This window comes from Paramisgurnus dabryanus, chromosome 4 (assembly GCF_030506205.2).
Source record: "Paramisgurnus dabryanus chromosome 4, PD_genome_1.1, whole genome shotgun sequence".
Lineage (NCBI taxonomy): Eukaryota > Metazoa > Chordata > Actinopteri > Cypriniformes > Cobitidae > Paramisgurnus > Paramisgurnus dabryanus.
Genome location: NC_133340.1, coordinates 8996119 through 9008421, shown reverse-complemented (window position 1 = coordinate 9008421; position 12303 = coordinate 8996119). Strand labels below are relative to the sequence as shown.

At 37.9% G+C, this 12303-nt stretch overlaps 1 protein-coding gene across 1 annotated transcript; it reads left to right on the top strand.

Moving 5' to 3' along the window:
• Nucleotides 1-1072: 1072 nt before the first annotated feature.
• On the top strand, nt 1073-12039 carry LOC135787938 (uncharacterized). Its single transcript, XM_073814247.1, has 2 exons — nt 1073-1846; nt 4937-12039. The coding sequence occupies exon 2, from the start codon at nt 5389-5391 to the stop codon at nt 6709-6711; it is 1323 nt and encodes a 440-aa protein (XP_073670348.1). The 5' UTR covers nt 1073-1846; nt 4937-5388; the 3' UTR covers nt 6712-12039.
• The last annotated feature ends 264 nt before the right edge of the window (nt 12040-12303 follow it).

Genomic DNA, 12303 nt, shown 5'->3' with positions numbered 1-12303 from the left:
TTGCGTGTGTGTGTGTGTGTGTGTGTGCGTGCGTGTGCGTGTGTGTGTTGATGTGTTTTTCTTTACAGGCACTATTTTGGGTGAACCTTTTGGGGTTAAAGTGGGCCTGCACCCGTGGCTCGTCAGTCTTCCTTTGTATCCATTGGAATGTCTGGTGTTAATTGGTAATTGTAACAGTTGGTATCCTTTTAATGATTCATGTTGCAGTCTTAAATAAAATAAGGTACTAATAATAAAGGTTTATATTTTAACTGGTTTTGGATGTGTTGAGGAGGTTAATAAAATTCAACACTAAAATAAGAAATCTGTCTCTGTTCCTTTTTATTTGGTACACACTGAACCTGTTTAATTTAAATTGGTATTTCCCATGGGTAGATCCCAGGGTGGCGTAGTCGAGGAATAAGTACATATTAGGGTCTTTTGAGCCCCTCACGCTACATTTTGATTCACTCCTTATTTAGTGAGTAGTGATCTAGTTTCTACCTTTGCACTTGCTAGCCTCAAAGCACCTGAAGAGTAACTGCTTGTTCATCATATACAACATCCTGTATAGCTTTCAACCAACGTTAGTGTGCATGGAGGAAGTACACGCCTAGCTGCCGCAGCGCGGGGGGCCACACACGTCGGGGCTACGGTGACCACAGTCCCGATGTCGTACGTGGCAGTGGTGGTATATCATAACTTAAATGTGTTTTTTTGTTTTTTTGTTTTCATAAAAATATTAACATTGAACGCATCACTGGGGAGAGGATTTGTTGCAGATCAATGCAACATTCCCGCTTATGTCGCGGACCCCGGACGAATGCGAGACATTACAATCGCGGTAGAGGGTTGAGATTGCAGCCTTTAAACAGACTAGCATGGCAACAGGTGTGCCTATAATATATTAAATATTTAATTTCATTATTGTTTCATGTAATTCTAAAAAACTTCCTGCTTGCCATGAATGTAATGAATTATGAAACAAATGTTATAAACAATATGCTTACATTAAAGTGTGCTTTTAAGTATGTGCAATGCTTTTGAGTTGGTGAAACTGTCCATGTTAAGGAGGATCAGCACTGAAGGAAAATTAGAACATTCCCACATCCGCATATCCTTGAAATATGAATATTAACCGTGCTTTGAATAATCATGATTTTATTATTGCATTATTAACGATTGCATTGCCTTTAATCATAAAGATTTTAAGAATAGCTTTGAGTATTAACCTTTAGCATATAGTACTAAAGTTAGAATAGTCTAGCAGACTTAGAGATATGATTCCATTGTATATGGGTTTTGATAGTTGACTTTTAAATGTCATGTGCAAATTTAGCAGGCTTGGAGTTTTTTCGGTATGTATGTATGTGTGTGTGTTTTTTAACTTTTGCTTTGCAGAGACACCTGGGGAGAAAAACAGGATGTCGGGGCAGGGTGAAATAACGGTCATAGCTATTTATAACAGGATGAACTTCTAAAACAGAAGTACAACTTTCCATCGAACGGGTCTGGTGAACCTTTAAGAAAGAAGTAAAACTTTCCATCGAACAGGCCCCCACCCAACTGCACATATATATATTTTGGGTCAGAGGGAGAGGCAGATCAGATCAACCGCTCCTCGGGGGATCTGTCTCTGCATTGGTGTTGTGTAAAGACAGGGACAACGTTGACCCAGAGCTCTGTAATATTTCATTTGAGATACTTATTAAAAATAATTTGATTTGAGTTACGTGTCTATTCTCCTCATTCAAAGAACATGCAGGACAATTAAAGTCCAACAATTGGTGACCCCATCGACGTGATGAGGAGGACTGGACATCATTGATTTTTCTTCTCGACATTCCACTTGCGCAAAATAGGAAAGGTAAGCAGATACCTGTTATATCAAAATTCTGCTTTATTTAAATGTCGTGAAGAATAATTAATGATACAATGATTATTGTCATTTTTATCTAAATTGTATATCTCAAATGAACTATTAAATGTGTCAATTAAATAAAAAGGGAAGTAACAATAATACGATTAAAATAAAATAAAAGAAAAATAGTAAAATAAAAGAAAAATAAGAAAAAAAAAAAAAAAAACAATACAAGGAATTAATAACTGGTCCGGGACCAGGCGCGTTTGGAACGCGGAGAACGCAGAGTTGGAAACCCGGCACTGACGAGTGTCCTTAACCTCCGGGTTTAAATTCCCTGGAAAATGGTTCATTCCAGAAACTGAGGATCCGGGATCCGGACGTGGTCACGTACCACGTTTTTTAGCGTAGTAAAATTGGACGCGTGTTCCGGGAACACGTAGCGGTTTTTATTGTTTCCGCAGGATAAAATTACATTAGATTAGGATAGTGTTCTGGGAACACGTTGCGGTTGGACCGCGGGAATAAAATACAGTAGAATAGGACTTAGTGTTCTGGGAACACGTTGCGGTTGGACCGCGGGAATAAAATACAGTAGAATAGGACTTAGTGTTCTGGGAACACGTTGCGGTTGGACCGCGGGAATAGAATACAGTAGAATAAGACTTAGTGTTCTGGGAACACGTTGCGGTTGGACCGCGGGAATAGAATACAGTAGAATAAGACTAAGTGTTCTGGGAACACGTTGCGGTTGGACCGCGGGAATAGAATACAGTAGAATAGGATTTAGTGTTCTGGGACAGAGCGGTTGGACCGCGATACATAGAGATTGAAGTGGGTTTCATACCCGAGAAAGTGGTCAGGGACCACGGGCAACGCAGCGGTTGGACCGCATAAAGAGAAAGCGAAAGTGGTAAGAAAGCCACGAAATAGTCGAAAATACGAAGAGAATATTGGTAGGCCTATTTGAAAAAGTTTTATTGTAAGCAATATTGTTAAGTTATGCTAAAGAATAGGAATTTGAAACTTGCTGAAGATTATACGAAATGGCTGCTTATTTTTAAATGTGCTGTTTATTTGCGCTGTTTGCTACCGGTATATTATCAGCTTTAATGTGAGTATATTTTAATTCAACTTCTTCTTTGGATAAATATTTTTATTGATTTTTGCTGCCAGTGAATTGCAATTCAGTGTTATCTTTTTACGAAATATTTTTGCTATTATTCAATTCCACGATTGGTACATTTTTATTCAATTTTCTATTTTTCCTATTAACAAGTTTTTACTTAATCTTATATCTTAGGTTTTAATTAAATTTTCTATTTTTCTTATTCAATTTTATTGTCATTGATTTTTACTTAATTGTATATCTTAAATTCTGATTCAATTTTCTATTTTTACGAAGACATTTTATTTTGAGTCAGATTTATTATAAGTAAAATCGTAATTCAGTTTTTATGTGTTCAATTACTAATCGTTTTACTGTAAGTGCAGTTGGAATAAAATTTCTAGTTTTAAAAAGCCGTCGGATTCCGTCTTTAAAAATTTTATTGTGGTTGCAATTTACTGTCAGCAAATTTTAACTCAATTTGTAGAAAAGCATATTTTATATCCTGTGTATATTGTATTTTACTATTGTGTGTATTTGGGGGATTTTGTTTAGTATCATTTCATTTACACGGTACAAGCGTAGACGGATCCAGTTTTTATTTTGTTTTATTGATGTGAATGTGTGATTCTCCGGAGTTGTCTAGTGTTATTTCATGTTTAAAGGAGTAGACGTTTCTGCAGTATATTTTATGTTTATTGTATTTTAGTGTGGATGTCCATTTTCTTATTTCATTCCGGGGTGTGATTCGGGAAGAAAGAGTAGTTTCTTTATACTTGATTTCAAAATAAATTGAAATGGATAATTGTTCTCGGTGAATTGATTACAAGAAGAGATTGTTTCATTTCTAACAAGATTTAAGAGTAAGGAAGAGAAAACTGTGAACTTCTCAGCTCGGAGCGTAATTTAGTTTCACTTTAGAAGCTGTGCTCTCATTCTGCTTCCTTTCCGTGACGGGCTGGTAGTTTTACTTTCATTTTGAAGAAAATACAACTGAAAGAAGTTATATGTTATAGATTGTCAAAGCCGGAAAAGGCGTACGAAGAGAAATAAACCCAGTCCGAGAGAGATACTAGACGAAAAGTTTAGAAGTAGAGAGATTCAAACGATTACTGATATTTAATAGTTTCGATTGCAGTAGTGGACCAGGGTTTAATAAAACTCAGCCGACTTTGTCTGAAACTAAGCCGTGGTTATCATAAAAGCATATGGTGCCTGTGAATTGATTGAGACGCGTATTGGATGCATTGTTTCGAGCCGTAATAAGAATATTGTAACTTTCAGGAAAACGTTAGAAAATTAGTGAGATCAGCAAGAGATTTGAGAAGTGCTGGTTGTTTTATGGAAATTGACATTTGAACGAGTGATAAGAAATAAATGTTATTGATGTAAACTTTATTTTCAATTTTGACAAGTACAGTATTGAAGGCCCTTACATTTTTAATTTTGGCAAAGCTTATGTGTAGTTTCTAATTTTAACAAGTATTACATATTATTAAATTTTTTTTTTTTTTTTTTTTTTTGGATAAATTTTGTTTTTTACTTTAACCAGCATTGCATATTCTTACATTTTAATTTTGATAAATTTTATTTTTAACTTTAACCAGTATGACATATTGTTACATTTTTTAACTTTGATAGATGTTGTTTTTTAATATGTCCTAAATATCATTACAGTTTTGAGATTTTAAATTTCTAATTTGACAAGTTTTATATAGTGAATGTAGTTTGAATTCTGACAGCAGTTACATATTGCCAGATTAAATTTGATTTAAGTTTTGACAACATCTTGAATCCTTTTTAACCATCATCAAGCAAGAGTTGAATACTATTACATTTTCATTTCAAGAAGAAGTAACAATACTGAATTTTCTTGTCTGGCTATAGTATTAAAGTGAACTTTAATTTTAATAGGAAGAGGTGATTGTTGTTCGTTTGACTAAGAAAACACAGAAAATAATTTTGTGAGAATTTTTGTGTATTTACAGAAGGACTGACAGCAAATAACATTGAGAGGAAGAATAAACGAGATATTCAGGGTAAGACATATTTTAGTGGAAGATAACATGAAGACTCTTAAAGAGCAATGGGAGGCAGCCGTAGAACAGCTTTTGAGCGGGTTAGAAGAAAGAGAAAGGCTCAAAAAATTCAGAAATTTAAAGAAATATATGAGGATTGGAAGCAAACGAAAGGATATGAAGACAAAAAAGTTAAGTCTGAAAAGAAGTTAGAATACAGGAAGCAGATGCAAACTTCAACTTTCTGAGAAAGAATGTACAGGAAGTAGGGTTTTTGTGTAAGAAGAAACATGAGAGGAAATGAAGAGATGCGAAGCTAAGGAGAAAGAGAGAGAGAGAGCTGAGCTGATGAGACAATATAAAGAGCTGGCTGTGCAGGCAGAACAGGTGAAAGCAGCGCTGGAGAAAGAAATAAGGGAACAATGGAACAGCGTAGTACAGGAAAAGACATTTCAGCCAAAAACACCCCAGGAGAAACATTGAGAAGCAGATTTATAACAGTGGACGAGACTGGGAGTCAGATACAGGTTGAAGAACAGGGAACATATCCAGTTGAAATCAGAGGAGAAATGAAGGTGGGTAAGAGGATGAAAGAGGAGAGCAGATATAACTACAGTATACAGACACCAAAGAAAGAACAGGAAGAAGATGAACAGGAATGTAGGGAACTACATCTCATTCGTAGGGTACCTAATATCTGCCCCCTAGTGGAGACAAGTGGAAAGGTAGAATACAAACCATGGTCATTCACAGACATGGGAGCTATCCTTGCAAAGCTACCTCATATCACGAGTGGTGGGGGTAAATGGATAGGGAAGGTAATAACTTTGACACAAGGGCATACGTTGGCGATCGGAGACCTTAGAGCATTATTGGGACAGGTACTGACCGTAGGACAGATTACGGAAATTGAGCGAGAGGCAGGAACGGTAGGATTATATGATGACTATCCATACTGTCGAGTTGCATCAGATTGGGGAAAGGCACTGCGAAAGCTGTACCCAGCGCCAGCAGGCACCCTTTACAATATAAAATTTTCTCCAAAAGGGGAAGAAACAGCAGCAGCATATCTGAGTCGATGCAAAGGAGAGTGGGAAGAGCAAACAGGGGCTCATCCACATTCAGATAGAATACAGGAACAGATGTTCAGAGCTGCTGTATTGGAAGGGACTCCTAAATCTGTACAGGATGAAATAAAAGCCAACCCCGACTTACCAGGTGCTTTATGTGAGGTTTGGGAACGACATTTCCTTCATCACATGTCTAGGGCGAACGAAAAAGAAAAAGAAAAGGTAGGGGAAGTAGAGGAATTGAAAAAACAGTTGCTAAAATTACAGTTGCAGGAAGCAAGATCTAAATTAAATGAAGAAAAAGGGAAAAAGAAGGATATACAAATGGTAGTTCAGGAGATGAAAGCCCCTCCAAGATATAACAAAGAACAGGAAGTTGACCCATCAAATGTTATATGGGAGAGAACCACCCAAAGACCAATGTATTACTCCAATAGAGGTAGGGGTGGGGATTACAATAGGGGGAGGGGAAGAGTGCAGTATCAGGAAGGGTGTTTCCGTTGTGGTCGTCCGGGACACTTCGTCCGTGATTGTCGGCAACCTGAACTCGGAGCCCAACAGAGACCGTCTCGGGGCAGAGGCCATAACCCACACATGGCCCCTAACGTGGAAAAAGCACCACGACCACACTCGCAGTACCCTTTGTCCACTGGAGGGGAAAGGGAGTGGTACTGAGACAGCCCACGGAACGACCTCAGCAGGGTCAGGGTGGAACCCTTGCTGACTTTGGAGGTAAACACACGTCCTGTTGAATTCCTGGTGGATACTGGGGCAACATACTCCACACTGAACTTTGAACTTCCAAAAAATCTTATTTCAGACGAAACCACTGAAGTAAGGGGGTTTTCCGGGGCTATAACTAGACTGCCATTCTCCAAAGAACTCACAGTGCAGTGCATGAAAAAACAATCACTGACTCACTCTTTTCTGCTGTCATATTCCTCACCGACAAATTTGTTGGGAAGAGACTTGCTAGTGAAACTTGGAGCTGAAATCCTATGCAGCCCGGAGGGGATTATAGTAACTGTGAAAAATGGTATCACCATGAACTGTTCCATCATGTCCACAATGAGAACACATGGACAATGGTTACTTTCTGCAAACACCTCTCCACAGGGAGCTGACATTTACTGGGGAGGGTGCTTCTGGGGGACACAGGTAACACCCTGAACGATCTGTACTCTCAATGGGAACCTTGGATATTGTCATTAGCGCCATACACCCAGCTAATAGATCCACTGCATGTCACTCTGTTTTATGATAGAACACAAGAGTACTGGTACCAAGAACAATTTGATAACATTGCAGGAGAACAGTGGGAAATTTTTGGGGCAGGAAGATTGATAGGCAAAGAGGGAGTGGCAGGTATTGTAGAACTTACCCCCGAACAGGAACAATGGTACAAAATGAGGGCAGAGGCATCACCCCATATATCATTGTTAGTACACCCCCAACACCAAGCTAAGGATCTAGGACTAATGGTAAAGAAGGGAATACACTTAACAGATTGGAGGGAAACCCAACTTCCTGGTGTAAAATATTCATCTAGCTCAGGGTATTATTTGATCACACAGGAAACAAAAGACACTGTAGTGTTGGAACACGAATGGCTCACAAGATGGCATGGTAGGGAGAAAAGTGATCATGAAGATGCTGAAACAATGTTGAAAAGTTTGCCCGACCAGTTATGGACTCAGAGTCCCACAGATGTAGGGTTTTGTAAAAATTACCCAGAAATTTCGTTCGAGCTGACATGTGATGATCCAATTTGGAGGCCTCAATATAAGCACAAACCAAAGGCAGAGGAAGGTATCAAAGATACCATTGAAGGTTTGTTAACCGCAGGGGTTTTAGAATATGCTGATTCCAATTGAAACACACCCATTCTGCCTGTGGAAAGACAAAACACAGGAAAATTCAGAATGGCACATGATTTGAGAACAATCAATCAAATCATGAAAACTCCAACTTTACCTGTTCCAAACCCATACACTTCTCTGAATGAAATCACTCAAAATCAATCATGGTATACTTGCATCTATCTCGCTAATGCTTTCTTCTGTTTACCCCTTGCAGAGCATGTGAGAAACATTGTTTGACCGTACTCACCGGACAATCTGTGGTAGCTTTTGTGAATTCGTCATCATTTACATTTTCCACTCTGAGACAAAGAAAGTTGGAAAACTGTCTCGCACAACCAAATTTGGTTTTCACGCATGAGGGCATAAACATGGCCTCATATTGGACAGAAGGAGAACCCCATGACTGTTGTATGACCGTGGAAAGGGAAGAGAAAATTAGACCAGATTTGTTGACACACATTATTCCGCAGGGAGTTATGGTGTTTTCAGATGGATGTTGTTTCAGAGATTCGAGTGGAACACTGAGGTCAGGGATAGGTATTGCAGCACTGCCAGAGGAAGACATTGAGATATTGATAGAAGAACCTTTACAGGGACATCAGTCAGTTCAGAGAGCAGAAATTGTGGCAATGACAAAGGCTCTGGTGTGGGGAGAAGGAAACATAGTTAACCTTTTTAGTGACTCTACCTATGCAGTGGGTGCAGTTGTAACAGAATTGCCTAAGTGGAAAAGATGTGGTTTTATGGCAGCTAACAACAAACCTATTAAACATCAGGAAGACATCATAGCATTAGCAACAGCTATTTTGAAACCCAAGCAGGTGGCAATCATAAAATGTAAAGGTCATGATAACAGTAACTCAGATGCGGCACAGGGTAACCGGATAGCCGACATGGCGGCAAAGCAAGGTGCAGGGTACATTACACAAATGGTGTTACAAGATGCGGAACAGGAAGGTACCAATAACATTTTACCTGACCCAGACATAGCAGTAGAACAACACAAAGCCTCACCTGAGGAAAAATCTATGTGGCTTCACAAAGGGGCGGTACATTTAGACAATGGCTGGGTGGGACCTGACGTAAACTAGTTATTCCACCTAGTATGATAAAACCCCTTATCACTCAAGCACACACCCCCTAACATGTTGGAATCAAACAAACCATTTCCAATCTTAACCAGTGGTGGCACCAATACCTGGCTGCTACAGTTAAAGAATTTATCGCTAACTGCAGGGTGTGCTCCATACACAATGTACGTGCTGGAGTGAAATGTGCCGCAGGAGTCTTCCCGCCACGGGGACCTGGTGAGGAAGTGGTTATCGATTACACAGACCTGGGGGAGAGAGTGGAAGGTAAACGTTATCTTTTAGTTTTCATGAATGTGTTTTCAGGTTGGCCAAAGGAGTGGCCCACGGGGAAGGAAGATTCGATTTCGGTGATTAAGTGTTTGATTAACCAATAAATTCCGTGTTACGGTTTTCTGCGAATAAATCGCTCAGACAACGGTACACATTTTAAGAATGCGGATTTACAAAAGGTTGAGAGTGCACTGGGATTGCGTTTCCGTTTCGGGACCGTATACCATCCTAAATGACAGGGAAAAGTTAAACGTATGAATCTTAACCGCATGACCTCATTTAAACCATTTGAACTTCTGACGGGTCGTTCATTTCCTGGTCCGTTCAACCCAGTGCACCCTGAACAAATAAAAATCTTGATCACAGAACATAATTAACCAAACTGAATGATATTGTTTCAAGTTTTTCCAAACAGAAAACCATCTCTCATGCACATCTCTCCAGATGCAGAAATCACTCAATTGGCGGATTGGGTGCTCCTACGGGATATGGTAAGATTGGACCTGCAGGAACTGCAGGACCAAAAGGGGGAATCCAACACAGGGGAACAACAGCAGGTTGACATTTCTCAAAAGAACACAAAAGTAACACACAAAGAACTAAAGGGGGACTTATTAAACAGTCCAGAACATGAACTCAAAAAACACTGTGAAGAACAAAGGGTAAAAAAGTTGGCTATACCTAGGATTGGGTGTGGTTTGGACAGACTAGAGTGGGAAAAAGTAAGGGATTTAATCAAAGAAGAGGTCCAAAACACAGAAATAATCATTACTGTGTATGTAAGGGAATAATAAGTGAAAAAAGGGAGATTGGGATTGTGAAGTATTTTACTATTTTTCAAATATTTTACATGTTATCATTTTACGATTTTTAAATATTTTACATTTTTATTTTGATATTTTTCAGATATTTTCCATTTTTCCATTTTGAGAGTTTTTAAATATTTTACGTTTTTCTATTTCATGATTTTCAAATATTTGACACTTTTCTATTTTCAGATTTTAAGATTTCACATTTCAATATTTTACAACTTCCAAGTATTTTACAATTTACTATTTTTGGTGGTTTTTAAAGGTGTTACATTTGATCATTTTCATGAGTTTCAAGTATTTTACACGTGACTGTTTTTGAGCATTTCAAAAATTTTACATTTTTCTACATATTGTGATTTTTTAAGGGTTTTCCATTTTACAATATTTTATGATTTTCAAAGGACTTACATTTTAATATATCCTTTTGTGAGCATTGTTGAAAATATTTTGATGACATATATTCTTTCAGGGGTATTTTCGGAGACATCATAACATCGTTTTGCATTTTTTATAGATTCTTTTACAAGGACATTTTGAAGATATTTTACAATTATTTTGAATTAACATAGATTCTTTTGCTATAGAGTTGTGTTTGACAGTTTTACTTTTAACGTGTGTGTTTTGAAATTATTTCACATCCAGTTTGACTATATTTTACAGCCTTCATCTATATTTTTACAAATGTTTCATAATTCTTTTATTTCTGGGATATTTTACATTTTTACTAATTGACAGTTTTAGAGGAATATTTACTATGTTTTGGTTATATTTGAGTGTGTGGAGGATAAACTTTTGCTATATTTTACAGGACGTTTATAATACATGTTCACCAAATATTTCACAGTTCTTTTATGATAATCTATAAGGTTTAATAATAAGAGGTGCACGAAGATAATGTATATTGTATAAGGTTTGTATCTATCTTCTTAAAATATTTTCAAGCAGAGATAAGATTTACAAGAAATCATATATTTGCGGTAGTGCCTGTTTAAAATAAATAAACAAATAACTAATCTGACAAAAATTCAGGAATCGATAACCCATTCAATAGCTGGATGACAAAATGGTTTGGGCAATACAGTGCGCTGATCACTTCATTATTAATGTCCATCGCAGTGGCCGCGGCGATACTTGTAACCTGCGGGTGTTGTTGTATTCCATGTATCAGATCTTTGTGTAACAGGTGGATCGTGAAGACGGTGGAGGGGAAGGATCCTCCACCGTATCAGATGCCACTGCTGGGAGCAGTAGGGCTAAACGAAGAAGAACCAAAGGAGGAGGAGTCAGAGGTTGATCTCCTGTAAAGGAGATCAAAAGGGGGAATGAAGGAAAATTAGAACATTCCCACATCCGCATATCCTTGAAATATGAATATTAACCGTGCTTTGAATAATCATGATTTTATTATTGCATTATTAACGATTGCATTGCCTTTAATCATAAAGATTTTAAGAATAGCTTTGAGTATTAACCTTTAGCATATAGTACTAAAGTTAGAATAGTCTAGCAGACTTAGAGATATGATTCCATTGTATATGGGTTTTGATAGTTGACTTTTAAATGTCATGTGCAAATTTAGCAGGCTTGGAGTTTTTTCGGTATGTATGTATGTGTGTGTGTTTTTTAACTTTTGCTTTGCAGAGACACCTGGGGAGAAAAACAGGATGTCGGGGCAGGGTGAAATAACGGTCATAGCTATTTATAACAGGATGAACTTCTAAAACAGAAGTACAACTTTCCATCGAACGGGTCTGGTGAACCTTTAAGAAAGAAGTAAAACTTTCCATCGAACAGGCCCCCACCCAACTGCACATATATATATTTTGGGTCAGAGGGAGAGGCAGATCAGATCAACCGCTCCTCGGGGGATCTGTCTCTGCATTGGTGTTGTGTAAAGACAGGGACAACGTTGACCCAGAGCTCTGTAATATTTCATTTGAGATACTTATTAAAAATAATTTGATTTGAGTTACGTGTCTATTCTCCTCATTCAAAGAACATGCAGGACAATTAAAGTCCAACAGCACCTAAAGCATTTTAAGATCCTTTGTGAATAGGTCTTAGGGAGTTAGGAGTCCTCTCGACTTCTTTTAAGCTGTCCCAGACTTAGGTGCTACTTTTTTTTTAGGTGCTACTTTTTTTCAGATACAATAGCTTATCTGAAACTATTGAAATCAGTGTGAACAGATGCACTCAGTCTCTCAATATCACAACTATGGTCATATTGAATAC